The following is a 26,921-nucleotide window of genomic DNA, read 5'->3' as shown; positions in this document are numbered from 1 at the left end:
CCTCTAGTTCTCAAGGACAAGGAAGGGTCACTGGCTCAGGATGCCTTGACATCCTTCCCTGCCTTTCTCGGCCTGGCCTCTGATTAAGTGCAGCTGCTGAACATCACGAGGTCACCCAGCACTGAAAAAAGCCACTGGGAAAACATATTTAGTGCTATATTTATTAGTGTGGGTATGTGTACATTCATATATGTACACACACTCCAAATAATTTTAAATTAAAGCATTTTTAAAATACTTAATGGAGGTTAAGCAGCATTTTTAACCTCTGTTCAAGTTATTGAATGGCATATTAAAACCAATGTGGCTCTAATGTACCTTCTAATGTGCACTGCTGCTTTAACAAATTGCCTATAAATTTTAGTTGAATTAAGCCCATTCCTTGTACATTCCTAGTAAGGTTAGGTTAATAATACATGAGATTTCATTATATGCACCTTCCTTAATAATTTTTTTTAAGGAAGTAGGACAAGAATCTATGTGGTAGTCTAGCATGGGCTAGTACTATTTACAACCACAGAGAAGAGGCAGACAGAGTCCTCAGACTCACTAGTACATTCCTTCCTACCTTGTATTCTCCAAGACTACTGCTCACACACATCCATGTGGGGTCTGTGCCCTGCAGCATGTGATCTAGGACTCTCAGATATATTTAAAGAAGTGGAATGCAAGCTATAGACGGCAGCAGTATATTTTACTGTGCAGGCTGCAAAGGTGGCTACCACAAAACACCTATTTATGATAAAGATGGCTCTGAGGAAGTTTTCTTCGCTCAATGTATTTCTCACCATAAAAGACTACAGAAACAGAAAACAAAGTTCAAAGTGGCATTTCTGAAATCAAAAGAATTCCTGAAGTTAGAAGATAGAAATAAACAAGAAGATCCTCAAACACACTGTACCCCATTTATACAGTATGCACATATGCATATGTCATATCTTCTTTTGTTAAACAATGAATGCATTGGTACCCAGGCTACTACTGTTGTTTTAAACTGCAGGGCAGAACACCTCATCCTCCCTATGTGTAGTTATAAAGGCTAAACACATGCATAAAAATTAGAAAATATCATTGAGATATTTTTAAGTATAATTATTCACTCCTTTAGTGAATAGAGAGCATCCACAATAGATGTACTATGTTGTATGCCTGATATACAACATTAAACAACTGTGAAAAACAGCAAAGAGATTTCCTAGCTGGAGAGCAACAGACGTGACAGGAGAGTTCACAGGCTTGAAACCATGTGGGCTGCTAATGTCCATTTGCTTCGTTTTTCATTAACCATGGTAGAAAGCCAGTAGGAGCAGGAGTGAGGGGTTTGAATTAAAGGTTGAAAGCATCCCTTCAGCTACATGTGGATAAGAGACTGGAGAAAGATTAATGGGAAGAAACAAGGAGTTTAGGAGGCTAGTTGGATAGTCCAGGGGAAAGAAGGTGGCTTGGACCAGTGATGTATCTGGGAGGATAGTGAGAGTGATCAAATTCCAGAAATATTTTAAAGTAAACCCAGAAGAGGTGATTTTGATAGATAAGATTTGGCTTGTAGGATTTTTTTAAAAATGTGCATGGGGATGGGGGCAGTGGTCAAGGATAGTTGAAATGACCAGACCTGAAAAGATTATAATCCAGAAAATACTAGGGCAGGATTTTCAGCTACACATGGTAGAGTAAAAAAAAAAAAAAAATCCTGTCCAATTCCCTAAAATGAAAAGGGAAGAGAAAGATGATGAATGAGGAGGAGGAAGCGGAGGAGGATAAAATGGCAGCCAAAGACAGATGCCTAGGAGAAAGTTTAAGAATTTGCAGTGGAAGTATAATAATTAAATTGATTCAGTTTTACTAATTCCAAAAAGAAAAGGTACATTTATACATTGCTGGTGGGACTGCAAATTAGGGCAACCATTATGGAAAGTGGTATGAAGACTCCTCAGAAAACTTGGAATGGAACCACCATTTGCCCCAGCTATCCCACTCCTCAGTTTATACCCAAAGGTCTTAAAATCAGCATAGCATAGTGAATCAGACACATCAATGTTTTTTTAGCAGCTCAACTCAAAATAGTCAAACTATGGAACCAACCTAGGTGTCCTTCAACAGATGAATGGATAAAAAAAATGTGAGATACACACACACACACACACACACACACACACACACACATACACACACAAGAATATTACTCAGCCTTAAAGAAGAATGAAATAATGGCATTTGATTTTCAGGTAAATGGGTAGAGCTGGAGAATATCATTCTAAATAAAATAAGCCAATACCAAAAAACCAAAGGTCAAATGTTTTCCCTGATATGTGGATGCTAATTCACAATGTAGGCGTGGAGGGTTAGGAAAGAACAGAATTACTCTGGATTTGTTAGAGGGGAGTGAAGGGAAGAGAGGGGAGTATGGGAATAGGGAAGACAATAGAATGAATCAGACATTATTACCAATGTGCAAATATGACTACATGACTGGTGTGATTCTATATCATGTACAAACAGAAGAATAAGAAATTATACTCCATTTATGTATGATGTGTCAAAATATATTCTACTGTCATATATAACTAATTAGGACAAATATTTTTTTTTTTAAAAAAAGTGTTTGGAATCAAAAACTCCAGAGATTTCTAAAGTTAGACATGAGATACGGTTTTTCCAGGGGCCAGAGATGAAGGTCTGCAGTGAACATAGAGATTATGTGATAGGCTGCCTGTGATTGTTAATTTTATGCATCAATGTGAGTAGGCTTTGTATCCAGTTGTTTGGTCAGATATTTGTCTAGATGTTTCTGTGAAGGTGTTCTATACATTTTTTTTTCAGAATATAAGAACACTAATTCTTAGGCAAAAGGGTCCACTGAGTGTCAAAAACAATTCTTTAGTAAAAAGCACATAATGATGAAATTTTCTGAATCCGGAGATATAGAAATAGGAGAAACTTCTAGAAGATTCAAAAAAAAAAATGAAAGGATACAAACAAGAGTGTGATTGGCTCTTCTAAAAGATAAGTCAAATTATTTAAAATTTTCAAGTGAAAATGATTCCTTATAGTAGTACAATTTCAGACACTCGCAGACAATTTCAGAAGTGCAAGATTCTCAACAACAACAACAAAATACTCCCCTCCTTCTTTTTGTTCTCAGAAGCTACTGGAACATATGCTGTACCTGATACACAAATCTATCAAGAAAAGAGAACACATAGGATTCTTGCAATAGAGGATACGAGAGGTGAAGGATAGATAGCCCCAGGACAGCTGAAAACATGACTTCTCAAACAGGACTGTGCCTGAAACCTAAAGCTCAACCAGCCTAAATGGAGAGAGGAGGGTTAGGAATTCAGATCCTCCCAGAAACTGATATATCTAGTGGGAAACTAAAAAAACAATTGACTGCTTAGAACAAGTTCTCTTGGAGTTTTGTTTCCTAGAAGCATCTAAGAGATATCCTAGAAAACTAGGAAAGCACATTTTTTTTTAAAAGAAAGGATCCACACAATCAAAGTGTATAGCATAGTTCTCAAATAGATTTATATAGTCATAACAAAGGAACAAGTAACCTCTGTTACTTGTTATTGATGCAATCAAATAAGTTCAGGAGGGGGCATCATAAAGAACTGAATACCCATCCTCCACAGTAGGAAGACAATAGATAATGTGTGAATCATAAAACTCAATGTTTTAGTCAACTCTTTGCTGTGACTAGAAGAACAATTTTAGGGAAGAACAACAAGAACAATTTTAGGAAGGAAAAGTTTATTTAGGGGCTCATGGTTTCAGAGGTCTCAATCATAGACAGCAGGCTTAATTCCTGAGGGCTTAAGTTGAGGCAGGACAACATGGTGGAAGAGTATAGTGGAGGGAAGCAATGCACATGATAATCAGAAAGAGAGAGGTCTCTACTTGGCAGATAGAAATATTAACCCCAAACCCATGCCCCCAATGCCCCACCTCCTCCAGCTACACCCTGCCTGCCTTTAATTACCACCCAACTAATCCCACCAGGTGATTAATTCACTGATTGTTTAAGGTTCTCATAACCCAATCATTTCTCCTATAAACCTTCTTATACTGTCTTACACATGAGATTTTGGGGGACATGACACATCCAAACCATAGCACTCAAGATGGAACACTGTAGGTATGTCAGTGATAAATAGAAAAATGAAAACCAGAAGAAACATCTAAAGAAGTCAAAGGTGGTTGCTGACTGGGAGATTATGGGAAGAAGGATTGAGCAGGGCATTGCTGTTTTTACATGACAAGTCTTTATATTTTGGTTTTTGAAAATTATGCCAATGAAAATTTTTATAAAAATATGAATTAATTTCAAAATGAATATACCAGAATATCCTCTGTCTTTTTCTCCACACACACTTCCCTCCTGGTTTCCTCTCTCCCCTTCCGGTCCTTTGGAATTGGAGTTTATCAGATATAGTTTTGTTGTGTTTTTTTTTTAAAGAATAAACTGTTATTTGCCTAAAATCAGATGTCACAAACTTCTTCCCAAAGGTTTATGGCCAGTTATGCTCCATTTAAAGGGGGATACAGAATGGGTATTATCATTAATAATAAAAATATTGACCATACCTAAAGCACTATATTTTGTTTTCTTGTGCATTGTCTTATTTCCCTTATTAGAGCATCAATGTTTTGAGGACAAGAATTCTTATTTACAGTGATCATATAATTCCCTGTACTTTATGGGCATATTTTGAGGGATTTGTTCAATTGAAGATGCTGAGAAATAATGAGGAATATTAACAAAGATATCTCATGAAACTGCTTTTTGAATTAGGCACTCAATCTTGTAGTTGAGGAAAAATAAGAAATTTTAAAATAACATAAAGAGCACCAGTTTGGGATTTCTTTTCCTTCATCATTACTCATTTTTAAACACTTTGTTTCCATTCCAATTGTCAATCAATTATTATTATTCTCTTGCTGTGCATAATATCTACCTACTATTCAACTTACCTTCTGCAATTGCAGTTTTTTGAGCAGAAATCATTGTAGACACTGATGCAAAGGTAGGAAATACATAGTCTATTTGGTAACCAACAATAATATATGAACTCTTAACAACAGAAAGAAACACTATTGAAAAGAGCCTAGGATTCAAAGAGAATCACCACTCAATGATACAGATATGATTCATTACATATTTATAAATTGATGTATTGTTAAGTTTCCCCACCAGAATTTAAGCTCAATGAGAGTTCTACACACTCATGTAAATATAATATCCTTCAATTAGATTAAGTAAACAACACTACTTACAAAGAAAGATTTTTCAGGAAGAGAAAGTTCTATCTACATGAAAATAATTGCACTGCCCAACAAAATGCAATAATCACATTCTAACTTTTCACAACTATAATCCTAGGACAGTATCTCCAGAGGAACACCAATGCACTACGGTTAAGAGAGTGATGGGCCTAGAAGTCAAAGTAGGCAAGAAATAGTTGAAGAAAGTCAGGGATCCAGAGGCCATTATGGTCCTTGGCTAATTAAAAAATTAACAAACAAATAAATAAACAAATAAATAAATTTTAAAAACTACCAATAATTACAACTATCCAAAAAATGCAAGTTCTGTCAATTCAAGCATCTATTCAAAAGTTAACTAATATTCCGCCTGACAATTTCTTGACTATTAGACATTATTCCTCTATGACTGCTAATTGTCAAGTATCATTTTATTCTTATTCCTTATAACAGAGGCCCAAGTTTTCAATAGACAAAGATATATTCAGTTGTATTTGCAAGCTTCTCTTGCAGCTTGTTGTAGACACTAAAAGCAGTTCTGACCAATAGTATATAAGTAGAACTGATATGGGTATCATTTGTTATTCAACTCAAAAACAAAGCTGATTGCCACTAACAGGAAACAGACAGTTGGAAGAAGACATAGAGGTTGCCTGTTGAGGAGGGTAAGGGACAGCATTTTCAAGAGTCATTTGGTGGAAGAAATGAAGCTCCAAATCATGTCTTCTTTCTCTCAGTCTGGGTATATTTTCCATATATTTCACATATTTCATTATGTACTCCTGAGTGTTTTTAATAAGCAGTGATATTTTCATCATTTTTAATGTACCCTATTATTTTTTTGGTTTAAACTTACATTTAAAATATTTAAATTAAATCATAAACTGATACATAAAAATTAAACCAATGTTTGGGTTAACATGTTATGTTAAAATTAAATCAATTTCTGGGTTAACATGTAATGTTTCAAAAACATGTACATTGTGTAATGTTGAAATCACTTTAAACATCTATCTTTTCAAACATTTAACATTTCTTAATGGTTAAAACATTTGAACTCCTTTCTTCTACCTCTTTCAAATACAAGTGCTTTATCATCATCTATAGAAATGATAGGAGACTCTAGACATGTCAGAAGTTTTTGCTCCCAACTGTAACTTAGCACCCTTGATCAACCTATCCCTATCTCTTCCCTCCTCCAACTGTCCCAGCCTCTAGTACCCATCATTCTACTCTCAATTTCTATGAGATCAATTGTTTAGGTTTTCACATGTGACTGATACAATTCAGTACTTGTCTTTCTGTGCTTGTCTTTTTCACTTAAAATAATGATCTCTGGCTTCATATCTATTGCCACAAATGTCAGAATTTCTTTTTTTCTATTAACTGATGAATGGATAAGAAAATATGGTACATATTCACAATGGAATACTTTTATCTATAGGGCCAGAGGACCTTCATTAAAAAAGAAACGTAATCATAGAAATATATACAATGATATGCATATTATTATTATTTATTGAATATGAACTCTTCAAGTGATAAGGAGTTCAAAAGGATACAATATTTGATCTATTATATTTTGCTGGTTTATTGAGTAAGATTACACAGAGAAAAAAAACAAGCCTAGGCACATTTTTAAAAGTACGTGATATTCAAGTTTTCTATGGGCTTGGACTAAGCCATTTCTGAAAACACTGGTGTTCTATGTTGAGCAAATATCTGTGATTTGGGAAAAAATCAAAACAATAGAGTGCCAGGATTCCCAATAGCCACCCTCCACACCCAGCAAACAGCAGGCCCAGAGTACAGTTTGAACTGCCAAGTAACTATATTGGACATTACCTTGTTAATGTGAAGAGAAACAAAACCTAGAAAATACAAGGGTATGTTGTATATGCTTCAGAAAGCAAACTGTTAGAGTTAACAAAACTGTTAAATCTTACTAATGTAGATAAGATTAAATTACTCGTGGCCATTTTTGCATAATACACAAAATACTCAGAAAAACAGGATTATTATGAATTTCAGTCCTTTACCTATCTATTTGATAGGTATACAATACCTGAATGATGCATTAAGGATTTCGTTGAAAGGACTAAAGGGAGCAGATATTTTGTTATGGTGATTTTGGAGTTTTATCTGAATTTTGAAAAGTTACTTAAAATATGTAATATTATTTATACAATTAAAGTCCTACTTGAAACATTGAATTTTAACAAAAGGTAATTGTTCAAAAGGATACAATATTTGATCTATTGTATTTTGCTGGTTTATTTAGAAAGGACATAAAAAGCATGGTTATTTGAGCAGGAGAATGAGAACCTTATTTCTAAAATCAGAGATATCATAAAATGTAAAATATTTTAAGAAGAAAAAAAATATCATCTTAGGATACCAAAAAAAAAAAAATAACAGATTGCAAATTCTGAAGCATAAATCTGAAGCTGAAAGAGCACAATGGACTATAGCTCTCAATTAGGCTGTCTACCCAGCTTTCAACAATCTTCCTGTATTTTGGGATAATTACCACTCCGCTCCTCCCCGAAGGAGTGGTTCCTGTGCTCATTTCATGTGACCTGACATTCCAGCCACAGTAAATTGGTTCAGAAGTAGCCACCCAAACAAAACCAAGTCACTTAGAATTTCCCTCTTTAAAATTATAACCAAGAAGCAGCTAAGAAGTCTCTCCCCGTGTAGCTGGCAGTAAAACTGTAAGCAATATCAGGGCTGTGGGGTGGCCATATAGCTATGAAGAGAGGGAGGGGGAAGCCGAGTACCCTCCTAAAAAGAGAGAGAAAGAGACTGAAGAAATGGAGAGTGAATGCGGATAAGAGTTTGTATCAGCAGGAGTCTTCTAGTTCTAAGCTCTCACTGCACTGAGACATGAGTTTTGTGGGTCATCAGTTCCAACATAGTCCACGCAAATGTCTAAAGTAACTCTGACTGTATTAGCTAGTCATCAATTCCTTCCTGTCTCTTTCAACTTATTTGTCATAATGACCAATAACAAAAGAAAATGGTAGCTGGATCCACCTGAGCAGAATTCCTTACCATGCAGAGGAGAACTTTTGTCTTACCACTTCCCTTCCAGGCAAATCAACCTTCTGAATGAATATGCCTTGTACTCAATTTCATAGACTCAAATCAGAGCTAATTTTGGTTGATAGACCAACAATTAACCCAGCTACTAGATACCTGATAAAACTTATATTTATCCTGTTATCAGGATGAATTTATTATAAAGAAAATATTATTTCAGTTAAAATTATGTCAAGGCAAAGAAAGAGCCCTAGGAAGTGTCTCTTTTTCTTCCAGGTGGGAAAGCAATGGAAAAATAGACCTCTGTGCAGGGATATTAAACAGTATCCTATTCATTTACTTTGTGGCATTTAAAAATGATTCTAGATGTTTCTCTATGATGCCAGAATATCTATGCCCTTAAGTTAAAACATGTGACTAGCTTTATTCAGGAATTGAGTTCATCATCTGAATATCTGGTGTTATTTAGATAATTAACTCAAGTTTCCCTTTCTCTGGAAAATGAACCATATTCTTGCTTTTTAATTTTTTTCAGCTCTTTAAAAGGGTTTTGAGAAATTATCTCAGTTATGAAATAAGTCTGGTGGGCTACAATTTATCTAAAGTGCCTCTGCCCTACAAATAACAACATACAAATTGTTCAAGTAAATATACCAGATTTACTTGAACAATTTAAATAGTTGTATGTGTTGGATCATGATATAAACACAGCAATGATGTTGGGGATAAAAATTTTTACAATCCCCAAACTAGGAACAGAGGAATTACCTGTTAAGAGGTAACAACAGCAAAGTCACTATGCCCTGAAAATGTAACACAGTTGTCTCTTACCTGGTTGACACTGATCACACCTTCTTCCTTCACGATTAGGCAAGCATAGGCACTGGCCACTGATTGGGTCACAAATAGTCCCAGGGAATGTCCCCGAGGAGTCACACTCACACATCTGGCAGCCTTGAAAGTTGCTCGTGGTCAAATTGTACCTGTGAGGTTCACATTGATTGCAGCGAAGACCTGTTACCCCTAATTTGCAAGGACATTGTCCTGTTGATATGTCACACAGCAGAGAGCCATTTACTGTCCCCATCTTATCACAGTTACAAGGCAGACAGAGGAAAGAATTATTTTGCTGTAGGTAGAAGTGTCCCTCCAAACACTGATTACACCGTCTTCCTCCTATGTTGGTTTTACAGGTGCACTGTCCTGTCTCAGCATCACAGACAGTCCCAGAAAGGGATCCAGCTGGGTCACAGTCACAGGCCTTACAACCAGCAATGTCTAACCCATAGAAGTTTTCTCTGCAGGTGTCACACTGAAGTCCTTTGACTTCTTTTTTGCAATCACACTGCCCAGAGAAAGGATTGCAGAATTTGTCCACTGAGCCATAGAGGTTACACTGGCAGGGCTCACATCCATCATCATTAAAACTTTGAAGAAATTTGAATCCAAAATTGCAGTGATTGCATCTAAGCCCTAAAGATAAAATAGGTTTAAAAAGATGAGGATGGGAAAACAATTCCATTCTAAATAGGAGAAGTACAAATAATGCTATTACAGGTATTAAATACAGACACAAAATCCTGGGTGTTTTCTCATAAGAAACATCAAATAAGGTTGTTTACATATTCAAAAACTATCAATGCTCAATTTAGCTCTCATAAACAATTTTGGATGTAATATACTTCATGATTTTTTTATTTAATGCAAAGAAAATGCTTAATGCAAATATTGCTTCTGTTACATGTACTTGGGCTCATTCCCTTTTTTTGAAAATATTTAAACTATTTTTTTTAAAAAGTTCACTTAAAAGTATAGTTGAGTGGCATGTTACCACAATAGGTAGCTTTCGCAAAATCAGAATTCCCTAAAAATGTTTACGGCAGGATTATTAAACTGAACATTAAATTTCACTTAGACAAGATAAACATATTCTGGAGATCTATCACACAGCATGGTGGCTACAGTTAAAAAATTACATATGCTTGAAAAATCAATAAAAAATTAGATCTTAAATTTTTTCTTCCTAAAACATAAGTATGTGAAGTGACAGATATGTAAGTTAACTTGAGTTAATCATTGCAAAATGGGTGTGTATATCACAATATCACATTGTACACTATAAATATATACAACTTTTATTTGTGAATTAATCTTTAAAAAAGGTAGCAAGAATAAAAAACATTAAGCTCTTTTGTGACAAGAGCATATACACTTACTTCTGAATATTACATATTTAAATAATTAATATAAATAAAACATATCCAGAACAATTTTTATTTTAATCCTTTTGTATGATCCTACATTTTATCATTTTCAATTAATATAAATTATGCTCTCCGTGGCTCATAAAGCAATCACATTGCTTGTCACATGGTGTGATTCAGAACATACCTCTTTGAACACTAAGTAAATTCTGTTCTTTGTATTACTTCTATTTAAAGGTACATATATATATTTTATATATATATATATATATATATATATATATATATATATATACATTTTACAAATGGAGAAAAATGTTTGGGCCCTGAAGCTTAAATCTCTGACAACTCAGGTTAGTCTCAAAAAGGGTATTACAAGGCAAAAGAATTTTTAATATGTAGAACAGTAAATGTTCAGATGGCAAATACTTCCTTTAGATAGTCTTCTCATATCCATGAATTTAAATAACTGACTGTGGAGTTAAGGCAACTGAAACATTTATTTCAAGCTATAATTGCAATAAAAAATTAGTCCTAAAATAAGAGTCAAAAGCACACTAAGGAACTCATATGTAGAAAAGCATTTGTAAACTGGAAGAAAATGCCTAATATGTATGTATATATATGGATAAAAATTCAAGAACTCCAATGGAAGGCAAGTTCTTTAACAGTGATGAATGACTCACCTAAGGCATATCATTTAATTTCAATAAGGAAAATAAAAAAGGACCACTATTGCTGCAAATTTTAAAAATAACTGTATTGTTAACAAGAATTATGACTCATTTTGAACTATTAAAATTGGTCTACATGGATTCATATCATATCAGTTTTAAAAATATGCGCAGTGCTTATTTGAATATGCCATACATATTCCTGACAGGTAATCTATTCCTAACGATACTCAGGAAGGCCTACAGGGCATCACATTCACTGTTAACAAGTACAGGCGAGTTAGCACACTTGGCATTTAATTCACATTCTTCTCCCTTTTTATTCTAGATGAATGACCTACTTTAATAAAATTATTGGTGCTAATGTATTTTACTGGTGATAGAATCATTAGTAAGATTTAACAGTTTTGTTAACTCTAACAGTTTGCTTTCTGAGGCATATACAACATACCCTTGTATTTTCTAGGTTTTGTTTCTCTTCACATTAACAAGGTAATGTCGAATACAGTTACTTGCTAATGACATTTGAAAAATATATATGCACGTTAAATTCATATTTTTATTAAAAGTATTTTATTTGACAAAATAATAATAATTACTTATCAGAATATTAAGATGATGACTTAGTCTTCACAAAATGTATATTAATATTTTCCTCCCAAAACAATGAGGAACAACCAATAACATAGGTAACAGCAGGGAGGTCATAAAAAAATTTTATTTTTTATTTTTTTCCTTCCTCAACCTCTGGAATCTAACATCACAGGACAGATTCTACTGACATAAAGAAGTAAGCACTTCATGTCTTTTGAGGCCTTTCTTTAACTTTTGTGTTCACATCTTGAATTTAAAATATACCTCATATTAAAGAACAAAGAACCCCATACAGATTGAATTCAAAGGTCTCAGAATTCATTCTGTCTTCACACATAACACAAAGATATACTTCTCCAAACTGCTTTTTCTTCCTTTCTCAAAAGTTAGTGTTTGTATACTTGAGGAACATAAAGGCAAGTTTTACACATTTTGATGCAATCTTTCTTTAAACCAAAGTTTGTGTAATTCCATTAGGCATGTTAATATTCATTTTTTATTAAATCAAAATGCTTTTTACCTGAATTATGCAGCATGATGTATGTATAGCTACATATGTGAAAGGTGAAGCATTAGATTATGTTATATCAATGAAGGAAAGATGTTACTTAAGAAGATATTTACTTGTGTGTGCATATATGTATGCATTTCTGGGTGTGCATATGTGTATCTCTGGGTGCTATCACTGCCAGGTGTGTTTTCATCATTGTGAGGTTCAGGTCAAGTGTTAGAAAAACCACAATGACTTGGTGTCTTGAGTGACAATAGAAAGGCCAAGGTCTTTTTTAAACTTCCTATATGAATCAAAACATGTTCAGTTACAATGCAGGACTCACTTCATCAGGAAACTTTCCTCTCATAATATTCTCATATATCAAAATTTCAAAGTGCATTATGTACATAGTGCATTTTGGGCACTTGATAAATTTTGTCCTTATGTGGCGGTGGTTCCCCTCAAAAATGTTGAATGTAATAAATTGCTATAATCAAATCTAATTTCTGAAAAATACCTGTGGGAGTAACAAACAAAAAAGCACGTCTTGTATAAAAAAAATGATAAATAACACCGAAGGTAGCTGTTTATTATAATCAGCTTGGTACTGAATTACAAAATTAAAATTATGTGGCCCTTTATAACTAACCTTAGCAATATACATGATCTGTGGAATTATGTTGACTTATTTTGCATTTCATAGGAACAGTTCAAAGAAATATAATAGAAAAAAATGGAAAGATTTATCACAAAGGACCCTGTAGCAAAGAATATTTTGAAAAAAATCCATTTATTTTGGTCTATTAAGGAAACTAGCATGGAAATGATTTGCTTAGAACTCATTAAGTGTAAAACATTTTGAAAAAGTGCTAATTTTCTAAAAGAAACATCTATGCAGTAAGCAAATTATATTTTTCTATGACTTATTAGTATAAGACCATGTGAACTAATACATCTACAGAATAAAGAAACTTCTAAAGGGTTGATTAAACTAAGCTTCAAACTGTAGCTTGATAGAATTATTAATTTAATCATTTTTAGACAGTTAATTTCATCCAAATTGTTTTTTTTTCCCCCAGCCCGCCTTGAGCAAGGAAATTTGCTTTACTCTTTGGTTAAGAAATCAAATGCAGAATTTATTTCCAGATGGTAATAGAGATGTGACTGTAAACTTTTGCATTACACATACCAATAACATTTGCTTTGCACTTGCACTGGCCTGAATTTTGGTGACAGGTAATATCTCCATCCACTGTCCCAGAGGTATTGCAGTTACAGGGACTGCAGCCATCAGGATCCAACTCTTGTAGATTGTAGAATCCGTTCTGGCACTGATTGCACTGTCTGCCAGACACATGTCTCTTACAATTACACTGGCCTCCAATCTAGAGAAGATACAACATTTTGTAGAATGATGAACGTGTCTATTTTTAGATAATTTGCTCATTAGGTACAAGATAGAGAGGGAGGGAGAAAAAAAAACTTGAAATGTTAAATAGACAAGAAGGTAATAAGGCATTTTTCTTCCTGACACAAAACATGGGAAGCTTCAGCAGATTGCAAATATAGAACTGAATGAAAATAAACCCCACAGAAGTCAGTAGTATATGACTAAAAGGTAAATGCAGAATTAAGCATTAAGTACTAAATAAAGAAATCAAAATATAGACATGTCAGAGTCTGTAAAGAGAAGAGAACCCGGAGTTAGGTTACTTTTCACACTTCTTCTCTGTTTTATTCCTCCCATTTGCTGTCTTATTGGTCCAAACTTGTTTTATATAAGCCAGATGTTTAAATTAAGGAAGCGTCTTTCTGTATAGTATCATTCCATCAAGGTCTTATTTAAAGTTCTTGTTAATGGAATTCATTCATGCCTAATGAGACTGACACATTTTTTTATACAATTCTTAGGAATATTCCAGTATATTTTCCATTCACTTACAGCATTATTTCACATTAAGTATATTTAGCTGGTTTATATTATGGTAAATAATTCAAAAAGTTACTTGTTCAAAGCATTTTTAAATAAAATAGCTGAAACAGTATTTTTTCCTCTTCATGCTGCTATTTTGAAAAGAATGAAATTGCAAAAAATATGCAGTGTTCATCTACCACATACACAGAAAACACTACATTAGAGGACGATAAGAGCTAAAAGTCTTTATAAAGGACATATGTATTTGAAATGTAAAATAAATATGAGAAATTCAATAATAACTTAAGGCTTCAATGCAGAGATATGGATACAGACATCAAATCTCTTATAGTCACTAGCATTTCTCCCCAATTGCCTTTCACTTGGACTGAATTCAGCTCTTCACATTCAGAGGCAGGATTATCAGAGGGGAGTAATCTACATGTGGAAAGACATAGTTTGATTGATATTTGATTTTAAGGATTTTTTTAAAAAAAATCACACAAGGTTACATTTGGTTACAAATATCTAGGGCAAGGCTCTCAAGTTAAAGAATTTTAAAAATACATAATTGCCTCATCTTCCTCATCTGTGAAATAGAGACTCACTAGAACCATTAATAGAAGGATAAAATAATACAACTGATATGAAGCTATCTAAGACTCTGAAAAAGAAAGGATTATAAAGCACCAGATATGCATACAGATAATGAACCTCAATATCCAAGACACCTACAGGAAGAGGAACAGGCACCATGAAGTACCTCCTTGTGCCTAGCTGCATTTCCCACCCCACATAGGAATACACGACCAGTGAAACATCATGTTCAAATGCAAGAATGGAAACCCTAATTAGAGTAAGTTTTACTCCATGTATGTATAATATTTCAAAATACACACTGTTGTCATGTATGTATGTATGTGTGTGTGTGTGTGTGTGTGTGTGTGTATATATATATATATATATATATATATATATATAACAAATAAAACATTTATTAAAAAAGAGACTAGGCATTACTCAAAGGAGGGATCTGATTTTTCCCTGCAAAAAGAAATGGCATTTATTAATAGGTATATTTCACATATAGTCATGAAAGTTCAACAGACCTCTTTTACATACTCCCACATCAAATACATACTCTCATTTCAAATGCCAACAATTTTGGCCTGACCTGTTGCTAGGGCTTCTCATGTATTAATTTTGTTCCCCCAAATAGAAGGCAAGCCCTTTTAGGTATTAAACCTACCTTATATTTCTATTCACACTTATAAAAAGTATTCTTTCAAAGATGAAGAGCAAGAAAGAATGAATCAGGGTATATATATACAGAGAGAGAGAGAGAAAAAAATGTATTCTATATCAAAGCTATTTTTTGGTAAAATTTTTATTTAAATTCATTACCTGTATCAACTAGCTCCTCCTTGCCCCTTGAAATCTAGATAAGACAGTCTGCAACCCTAGCTCCACACTGCTGAAGGACAAAAGTGGTCTCAAAATTTATAAAAATTCTAGAGGGGTTGGTAATTTCATAGTTACCCTGACCCTAAATTTCTGCTTCTTCCATTTTGGAATCTTCTTCCCTCCTGAGAGTACTGCCCTCTGTCACCTTGGCCAGTGCCTCAATCTCAAGGATAGGAACTCTTGTTCAAAAAAGTGAATGGATTTATTAAACTTTATCACAGATTTGGAGTGAAGGAATGAGAGTTTTACTTTGCAATTCATAATCTCCCTTTGGTTTTCTGAGAACTAGAGGTTTTCCTAGGCTTCTGCACTCCAATTAGACAAGTGTTCAGTGTGGCTTCTCTCTCCTCCTTCCTTGCTCTGCCCTAAAGCATTTCTACTTTTCTCTTTATACTTGACAACCTTCATTTTTTTTCACATGGAATATCTCACAAGTATCCATTATTGCCTTAATTCCTCCGTGCACTTAAATTTTATCAAAGTATTTCTGACAATAAAAATAAATCGTTCCATATGAGCAACTCTGCCAAAAATCCTTAAGATATTATATCCACTCCTATTTCATTAATCCAAAAGTGTATATAACACATAAAAATTACAATTTCCCTATATTAACAATATCTTAAAATATGGTCTAAAAGTAAAATAATACAGAACTTTATAATCGTGTATAACAGAACTTTAGTGTTCCTCAAAATTCAGCTGAAAACATAAAAGTTACTTCTGCACAACAATGCTGTAGATTTCCCTTTTTCCAATGTGAGAGAATACAGATCTACTTATATTCTAAGACTAATCTTTGTCCAAGGAGAAAGAAAGAAGGATGCTTCTCTCCCCTGTAAAAATGCACTTCCAAAAAGTAAGACACAACACTCTTCTATTTCCATGATCTTTCTGTGGAAACCTTCCAATAAAAGTTTTTATAAAAGTTCCACAGGAACCCTAGGTTGACCTATTGATTTACTTTGGCAAATAGGGTATGAGCAAATCTGTTGCAAGCTGAGGCTTGAAAATGCTTGTGAATTTGAAGTTCACTGTCTTGCTAGGCTTTAAACTCAGAGCTCACCTTGTGACTTCAAAAGCTCCAGCAATTCTGTTGGAGGACTAGAGAATACATGAAAAGAAGAGAGGAACCCAGCTCATAGTTGCTTTCCCCTCAGTTTAAGACTCAGCTTGCCAACCACAAGATATGTCAATGAGGTCCTCCTAGGTCATCTAACTGTCAGCATATTGCTAGGTAACCATAGACAAATGAGGGTTATTAGAAGTAGTAGGCCAAGCCAGCCCAGCAAAGTCAACCATAGAATACTGAACTAAAAACTTTTATTGTTGTAATCCACTAATTTATGTAGCAAAAGTTAACACAATGTAAATCACATTTCTATACCTTACTGCCAAGGAGGCTGAGAAACCTAGTCTAATGTACATAATCATGTGGCCAACTAATATTGAGACTTCTACTACTAATGGAGAAAGAAAAACAGATAATAGGGTACAACTACCGTCTCAGATAACAGATATACATTCATACCCAAGCCATGGAAATTTTCCTGCTCTTTAAGACTTAAAACACAAACTTGGTCTTATAAGTTTTGATCTTGCTCAATTTTACCCACGTAAGCAAAAAGGATAAAAAGAATTTTCCTTACAAGCTCTACTTGGAAATTTAGTGCTAGATTAGCATTCCACTGTTTTGATATGGTTTATTTTCATTTTCTTTCAATTAAAATATTTTCTAATTTTGCTTTTGATTTTTCCTTTGATCTTAAAGTTAAGTGTATTAGTTTTCAAATATTCAGGAGTCATTGAGATAATTTTGTAGTTGATTTCTAATTTAATTGTGATCACATATTTTATATAACTTGAATCCTTTTAAATCTTTGGAGGGAAGCTTGTTTCATGGCTTAGAATTTAGTCTATTTTGGTAGATGCTTTTGTAGACCTAAAAAGTACATTTGTACCAGCAGTTGTGGAGCTGACTGGTTTATATTTATAGGTCAATTGGGTCAAATTGGTTAATAGTGTTGTTCTAATCTATATACTTACTGATTTCCTGTCTATTTGTTTTAACTATTGAAAGAGAGGTATTGAAACTTTTTTGCCTGTATTTGAGGATTTTCCTGTTTCTCTTTTTATTTCTATTAACATTTGCATTGTGTATTTTCAAGCTTTTTTGTTTGGTATATAAATGTTTAGAATTGGTATTTCCTGTTGATGAAATGGCCTCTTTTGCAATATATTTTCTTCTTTATTCTAGATATTGTTACTCTAAAATCTATGTTTCTAATGTTGACACAGAATCACTCAAGCTTTCCTATGATTCATGTTTGCATTATATATCTTTTTCCATCCTTTTCTTTTAACCTATTGTGTGTCATAATGAAATGTATTTCCTGAATGCAGCAAATAGTCAATCATAAGGTTTTTGCATTTTAATATGTAAACTGCTAATCTTTGACTTTTGAGTTTCTAGAATATATGACATGATTATTGATATTGTTTGTTTTAGTCTAATATAGTGCTATTTTCTATTTTTCCCATCTGTTTGGGGTTCCTTTCTTTTTTCTCTTTACCTGCTTTTGTATTATCTTGTTTATTTCTTGTATTATTCCACATTAACTTCCTGTTGGCTTAATAGGTATGACTCTTTATTATTATTTTATTGATTTCTTTTACACATTTATCACAGTCTACCTTTAAGGGAAAAACTATGTCACATGTAGTTTAAGAACCTTATTCACAAATGGTCAAATGAACTAAACAAATGCTTCTTAAAAGAAGCAACCCAAATGGTCATCAAATACATGAAAAAAAAATGTTCAACATAGTTATCAATTAGGGAAATGCAAGTCAAAACAAGTCCAGTTAGAATGCAGTCATTAAGAATACAAACGATAATACTGAACAGGATTTTGGGGAAAAGAAACACACTTTTACACTCTTGGTGTAATTGTAAATTAGTACAAATATTATGGAAATCAGTATGAAGGTTACTCAAAAGACAAAGAATGGAACTAACACATGACCTAACCTAAGTAGATATACCATTTCTCAGTATTTATCCTAAAGAATTAAAGTTCTTTTATAATAGTGATATATGCACATCCATATTTATAGCAGCTACTTTTTATAATAGAATACAGAACTATGGATACCATAGCCAAACTATGGATACCAACCAGCATCCATCAATGGATGAGTGGATAAAGAAAATGTGGTATATATACATAATGGAGTTTTATTCATCCATAAAGAAGAATGAAATTATGTCATTTTTAGGAAAATGGATGGGACTTGAAAATAGCATGTTAAGTTAAATAAGCCACATGATATATGACAAGAGTCATATATTTTCTCTAATATGTGAAAATGAAAGAGGAAAATGAGAAAGAAAGGTGGTGGTGGGATCTCATGAAAATTGAAGGGGGACAGGAGAGTAGAAGAAAGGGACCATGGGGACAGTAGAGGGGAGGGAAGGGGAATACAGGCTAAAGATATTGGCTAAATTATATATAATATGCAACTGAATCCAGTATGCACAACTATAATGCACTAATAAGAGATACAGAAAAAAATACAATAATATATTTCCTTTTATTCCCTCCTAAGCTATTGGATCATCATTGTACTACATTTTATTATGGTGTAATTTTTGTTTAAATATCAACTATTTTTTAAAGAAAATTTAATGATCAGAGAAATATTTATATTTACCAATTACCATTTTCAGAGCACTTTATTTCTTTGTGTAGATGCATATTTCTATCCGATATTATTTTACTTTTTGCTGAAGGATTTTAAAAAAATACATTACATTTCTTTCAGTGCAGATCTGCTTGGATAAATTCTTACATTTTATGTATTGTAAAAAAATATTTACCGTTATGTTAGAAAGTTATTTTCACTAGTTATAAAATTCAATTATTTATTTTCTTTCCTTATTTTAAAAATGTTGCTCCATTTTCTTGTTTGCATGATTTCTGACAGGAAATCTGTTGTCATCCTTACGATTTTCCTCTGTATATAATGTGTACTCTTCCTCTGCCAACTTTAATATTTTGTCTCTATCATTGAAGAAAAAATTGATCCTTAGATTTGAACAATTTAATTGTAATGTGCCTATTTATAATTTTCTTCACATTACTTTCTTGTGAATTCTCTTTGAGATTCTTCAATTTGTAGCTTTCTGGTTTTCCTATATAATTCCTGAAAGTTTCCAGTCATTATTTATTTGGATCTTTTTTCTGTTGTCACACAATCCTGCCTCTCCTTTAGGGACTCTAATCATACATTTATCAAGTCTTTTTGATGAAGTCTATTTTCATTTTTCTAAGTTTTCTTTTATTTCTATATTTCATGGTTGTTAGGTTCTATTGCCATGACTTCAAGATCACTAATCTTTTTACCAAGAGGTAATCTACTTTATTTAATTATAATATCTGTTGTAATATACCTGAATGATTATTATAATATCTGATCAGTTTTGTATAGGTTCTGATTTGATTTTTACCTTCATTATTCCTACTTCTTTGAAAGCCTGGTTTGATTGGGTGCCAGATGTATGAACTTTTTCTTGAGTGCTAGACAGTTTAATATTCTTATAAATATTCCTGAGTTTTGTTCTAAAATGCAATTATTTGAAAACAGTATGTTGAGTCTTGTTCTTCAGGTATATTAGGTAATACTGGGGCAGTTGTCAGTCTAAGACTATTCTCATTATTAAGTCAAAAGCCTTTTGTGTACTCTATCCAATACCCTGTGAACAATGAGTATCCCTGGGTTTGGGTTTGGCTAGTGGAAACGGACAATATTCTCAGGTTTTCTTGAGTGTTAAGCACCATTATCTTTAGTCCTTTTATGTTTTCTCCAGCCTTGTACATATGCAATGATCTTTATGAAGATGAATATTTAAATATACTCTGCAGGTCTCTGAAATTATTTTTCTGTGTTCCCTTCTTTCTGAAAACTCTAACTTTGGACTCTTGAAACTCTTGCTTTTGTCTCTTCAGCTTAGAGAACACTCCTGGCTCCATGGCTTCTACCTCTCTGTGGCATAGTCTGCAGATTCTTTCAAGACGGTAATGTTGGGAAGTTATAGGACATGATCATATCATATATATTCTACCTTTCAGGGGATACTTTCCTCCATTGCCTGATGTTGAAGTTCTTTCAAACAATTGTTTAATATATTTTGCACATATTTTGTTTGTTTCAGATGGGAGGATAATTCCAGTTTCTACTACTCTCTTTGGAAGCAAGTAGAAGTCTCAAAAAGATTTTTTTAACCTGAGGGGGAAAATTCTATAAACTGAAAATAAGAGAAAACTGGATGACAAAATCCAAAGAGAATTCATCAGCTTAGATTAGAGTTTCACTGGGAAACATATATTCAACTATTTAACATAAGATCCAAGTTCTGAACCCAAATAAGATAGTGCTTCAAAGAAATTGGCAGGGATACCTCTGCTTATTCTTATTATATAGGAAAAAGGAACTGCATTCATCAAAACCTAATACCACCATTAACTGTACAAGAATTGTCTTTTTAGGTAGCAAATATTGGAGTCCTTAAGCTTCAATATCCCCATCAGCACAACACTTCTTAAAGGTAAACACTCAAAGATATCAGAACTGGGAGAGAGATTAACATTCTCTTTTCTAACAAAGAATTGACTTTGCTAAAAATGGGTTCATTCAGAGATTAATAAAATTGAGACAAAATTTATCCATGAGAAATAGTAGGACAGAAGGAATAAAAATCACAATAAAGTCATTTTTTTTCCTCAAGGAAAAGAATGTAGGTATTGACTGAGTTTGGGCATTATTTTTTAAAAATACACATTTAGGTTTTGTTTTATTTATTTGTTTGTTTATAGTACTGAGAATCATACCCAGGACTCCACACATTCATCCAGGGAACCATTGAGTTACAACCCCAGCACATAACAATATTTGTTTATATATGTGTGAATAATGATGTGATTTTGGTAAAACTGAGATTAAACATGTGTTTACTTCTCCTTATTCCAAAAAGTCACTAAGCTATTAGAATTTCCTTTAAAAAGCAGAATCTACAAATCTAGTGAAACCAATGAAGAGAATTAAATTTCAGTAAAAATTCCAAAAGCAGAAAATGGAATACAGAAATAAATATTGACAACATTCTTCAACTAACCAGAAAATACAGGAACCACCTGATTTAGATACTTAAAATGAGAGAGCTGAGGTTTTTTTTTTTTAAATAGAACCCCTGAATGCCTTAAGACTTAGAGATGGCAGAGTACTAAAAGAAGGAAGAGGATACAGACTTGGAGTTAGAACACTGTTTCTTAACTGGTGATAATTATGCTTCCAAAGGACAACTGGCCCATATGTGGAGACATTTTTTTATTGTCCCAATTGGGGGAAGAGTTCTACTGGCATCTAATGGTAAATCACCAGGGATGTTGCTAAACATCCTATAATGTATACAGCAGCCACCTAAGATAGATTAGCCAGCTCAAAATAGTCACAGTGCCAAGGATAGGAATCATGAGTTAGACAGATTCTACATAGAAAATATTTAGATTTTCAGTTCTCTTCTTAACCCCACACAGCCATTTTAACTAGTCCTACCTTCTGGTGACAACATGTTTACTGTTAAGAAAACTTGAAATTAACCAGCTCCATTATATTAGCTCATCAACAGCTTGGGAGTTGAAAAGGTATGGGGTAGAAATGGAAAGATAAAGCGAAAGCAACAGATACTGCCTCCCCCACTCCCACCATTCCTGTTCGGCACTGCTTCTACAAAGTTAGGAGTCAGGCAACTGGCAGAGAAAAGCTGGAAGAATACAAACTCCAAAACTAATATCTGAGCCTCTGACCCTCTGCAAAGAAAAGCTCTCTTGATGCTTGGAAGTATTTTATCATTTCACTACAGAACAGAATTGACAGCAAAGATTCCTTAGATATTCGTGCAAAATTTCTGATATGAAAAGCAGTTACAAAAACAATGGAGAAGGGGATAAAGAAGAAATAATAGCCCAGAGGAGGAACAAAATAATGCAGGTAATAGAAAACATTATTAACTTTTAAATAGTAAAAGTACAATAGGCAGTATTAAAATTTGAAACGATTAGAAAAGTTGAGAAAATCTTCAAAAATAATGATATTAATCAAGAGGTTAAAAAAAATAGGGTTTCCAGCCTGGAGCAATGGCACACTCCTGTAATCCATGTGGCTTGGGAGGCTAAAGCAGGATTTTCACAAATTCAAAGCCAGCCTCAGCAAAAGCAAGGAAATAAGCAATCAGTGAGACCCTGACTCTAATATAAGGCTGAAGATGTGACTCAGTGGTTGAGTGACCCTGAGTTCAATACTGGTACACCTCCAAAAATAGGATTTCCAAAGGAAAAGGGAAAATGTTAAAGGAAGAAATTATTTTAAAATTAGTACAAAATAACTGGGCACCTTTGTGCACACTTATAATCCCAGCTATTTATGAGGCTGAGGCAAGAGGAGTGTAAGTTTGAAGCTAGCTTCAGCAAATTGGTGAAAACCTGTCTCAAGGGTCTGGGAATGTGATTCAGTGGTAGAGCACTTGCCTATCATGTATGAGGGCCTGTATTCAATCCCTAGTAATACACACACACACACACACACACACACACACACACACCACACCACACACCACACACACAAAGAATATGAAGTATTTTTTCAGATGTCAAACCACAGTTTTAAAAGGCTCACCAGGTACTAGCAAAATTATTAATAGAGAAAAACATCAATCTCATGAAACATTCAAATTTCAAAAGTAAAGAGAAGACACAAATTTACAGAGACCAGAAAAATCAGTCACAAGTAAAAGCAGCACAGAATATTACTGAGGTGTTCTGCAACATCATAAACTAGTAAACCAAGAGGGACACCTTCCAAATTGTGAGTGAAATTGACTTAACCTAGAATATTACTTCAAAAACAATCTGTCAGTTATAGGTGAAGAAAGAATAAAGTCATTTTCCAGATTTGCAAGGATTCAAACGATTTCACTTCCTGTCTCAGGTAACTACTGAGACTATGGCCACAGTATAAAGAATGAAGAACATGGACAAGGATGGAAGACAGGAGGTCCAGAAAAGGAGGATTCAGAAGTACTGGGAGAATCCCAGGCTGATAGCCAGGCAGGGTAGCCAGAGAACCAGTGTTTTATGGTAGATTGAAAGATGAACATTTGAGCTATCAGAACTGTATAGATGGTCTGGCTGCACTTGGGCATGTACACAGACACACATATATCACTGATAGATATGCATGTAGCAAAGATGTCAGCATTTGGAGGGAGTCTTTAGATAAATATGTAGAAAACTAAAAAAATTAAATGCAGAAAGCATCTAAGAAAATGAATATTTTTGAACATAGAAATAGCATCATTTGCTCATTAATTATATACAGATACTAAAAGAGAAAACTCAAAGATGATACTACAGCTTTGGGCCAGAGCAAATGGAAAAAAAGAGTTGCCACTAAGATGTGGAAAATTTGAGGAAGAGCATGTTTACAGGAGAAATTAGATCATTTGGGGATACATTAAATTTGAGATCTCTGCAACATGTCAAATGCTTAACTGGGAATATTACTGTAATTCATTTGCACAGGGTCCATTTATTTATTTATTTTTTTATTGTTGGTTTTTCAAAACAGGGTCTGTTTAAAGCCAGTATTTGAAGTAAATATCACCAAGGGAATGAGTGTGGAGAGAGAAAAGTTCCATAAATGGAGTTCTGGAGTACTCCAAAAATAAGTTTCAGGGGGAAGAGAAGGCAGTAGCAAAGAAGATAAAGGGAATAGCCAGAGATTTAGGAGATTTAGCCAGAGATTTAAGAGAAAATATATTGGTGGAGTCCAAGTGAAAAAGAGAATGTTGACTGTTTCCGATGCTTCTTATGTATCAGGTAAAAAGAAGATCATGAATTTCCCTTGGGTTTAACAAGACAGAGGTCCTTCCAGGAGACAATGCAGTGCAGTGAAGACAATGAAGGCCTGATTGAAGTAGCCTGAGTAGGAAATACAACAGGCCTTGGAGGCATGGGCATAATCTTTTTAGGGATTTTTTTTCTGAAAAAGGAAGCAAGGAAATGAGAAGACAGCTAGAGAAGAAGTTGTGATGGAGAAAGTTTATCAGTGGAAGAAATGGTACATATCTGGGTGCTGCGAGGAACAGTGGAGCAAAGAGATTCGTGGGGATTCAAGGGAAGGGACATCTCAAAACTGTGACCTGCCTCATTAGGCATCGATGCCTCCCTTCAAAAGGTGTGATCTCTACCCACTTCTGGCCATTTTCAATACTAAGCATCTCTCAAGTGAAATAATTTTTCCCTCCTCTGCTATTTTGCAGCATTGGATTAGTGCATCCAACATGTTACTGGCATTATTATTATTATGCATGGTCTGAAAATACCTCTCTCTCATATACCATAAGCTACCTACATCCATAACTTGCAGCATCTCTATATCACTCCAGGGTCCAATAAGGCATTTTTACATGTAACGGATGCCCAGTGAAATTTTTAAAAAATTATTTTTAGTAAATGAGTCTTTTTTTCTAACATGCTTATCAATAACCATTTTGAGCATTTGCAATATTGCTGGCCTAGTGTTAAGATGATTTATGTATGTTTTCCTATTTAAGAATAATATACCTATTAAGTATCATATGTTCAATAGAAAAATAAATTGAGTCTTCTAATATCAAAGGGAAAGTAAGTGGCCTAACCTAAATGGAAACAAAGCTCTAGGACTCCAGTCCTGCTGGAGGAGGACTGCAGCTCTAGGAGTCCAGTCCTTAAGTCATCATGTCTTAGAATTTAAGTAACAGCCATCCTGAATCTCCCCTACCAAACCATGGGAATCATTTGATCATTTGGATTATTGTGTACACTTTATACTAAACAACTTTAATCTTACCTGTCATGGTTTATTTATTATATGAGCAATAATAACATTAATATAAACATGCTCAGCATGGTCTCTGGATCACAGTAAGTTCTTGGTACCAATTAGGGACAGCTATTACTCTATTATACACAGATATCTCACACTGGTACAGAACAAATATTGGGCAGGAAAACTCAACAAATGAAGGGTGGCCTGACTTTTTTTAACCTCTCCAAAGCACTGAATGGATGATGGGCAAGCACTTACAGAGTGAAAAGGCCTATCATTTGCAGCCTGCACAAGGACGCTGAGGACTTTGGAACCTCCTTTTCTCTCTTTTGCCAATTTCACTCCAGCAACACAGCCTGTTTCTCAAAACACATCAGAGATGCACCCACTTCTACTGTTTGCATAAGCTGTTCCCTCTGCCTACTCTCTTCCTTCAGATTTCCACATTACTAACTCCCTTGTGTCCTTCAGGTCTTGTATGTCACACTTTCAACCCAATCTTCCCTGGCTAGGTCTCTAAAATCAAAATTCCCTTTCTTAAAATAGTACTCCTAAGTCTTTTTACCTTCTCTGATTCTTTCATTAGCACTTAATAACTAAATTTACTGATGTTTATGTTTGTTGATTATTTGTTTTCCATCTACCTTTTAAGCCACACTATAACATAGGCTCCAGAATGACAGGGATTTTAGTCATTTTGCCATTTATGAAAAGGCATGAGCCTTCATTTTACAGAAGAAACCAATCCTTAGAAGACCAGATGGTAATTATGGGGCCCAATTTCCAAATTCTTGCTCATAGCTACTATGGTATACTTACTGGGCTTAGAACAAGGTATAAACCCCAACCCAGCAATAAGACAAGTACTGCATCCTAAAAACATAGGCCGTGACCTTAACCTTCACCCAAGGAAGGTTAAGGTCACGGCCTATGTTATTAGGAGCAGAACATGCAGTAAAAGATTCAGACAAGCAGTCCTATTTTTTTTTTTAATATTGTGAATTTCTCTAAATAGCCCCAACGTTTGCTAATGATTGCTACTTATTGCCTTGTGATAATACTAACTTTGTACCATCCAACAAAAGTCTGCTGTCCCAGGCTATGTAGCAATCATGGATATGCACAACAAATTTGTCAAGGACATTAATACTAGTGACAACTGTATGATTATCCACATGAGCTCTCTCACATATCCTGTGCATTCTCAGGTGGAATTCTATCATGGTGAATTCATGGAATCAAATAATCCACATATAATTTCTTGTGTGTATGTGGGAGAAAAAATACTTTTGTGTTTAAAGAAAAAAATGAAGCAAGATTTTAAGATTAAATGAATATAGGAC

At 34.1% G+C, this 26,921-nt stretch overlaps 1 protein-coding gene across 1 annotated transcript in view; it reads right to left on the bottom strand.

The window, feature by feature from the left end:
- Nucleotides 1-26,921, bottom strand: part of Ush2a (usherin) — a 748,724-nt gene that overhangs the window by 569,129 nt on the left and 152,674 nt on the right. Inside the window, exons 11-12 of the mRNA XM_026388000.2 lie at nucleotides 13,462-13,657; nucleotides 9,139-9,780 (exon numbers count right to left, since the gene is read on the bottom strand). Of these exons, the coding sequence (XP_026243785.2) occupies nucleotides 9,139-9,780; nucleotides 13,462-13,657 (838 nt within the window). The remainder of the gene's footprint in view (nucleotides 1-9,138; nucleotides 9,781-13,461; nucleotides 13,658-26,921) is intronic.

The sequence above is a fragment of the Urocitellus parryii genome, chromosome 9, assembly GCF_045843805.1.
Source record: "Urocitellus parryii isolate mUroPar1 chromosome 9, mUroPar1.hap1, whole genome shotgun sequence".
Taxonomy (NCBI): Eukaryota; Metazoa; Chordata; class Mammalia; order Rodentia; family Sciuridae; genus Urocitellus; species Urocitellus parryii.
Note: the sequence above shows the minus strand (reverse complement) of the source record. Positions and strands in the feature narration are given on the sequence as shown.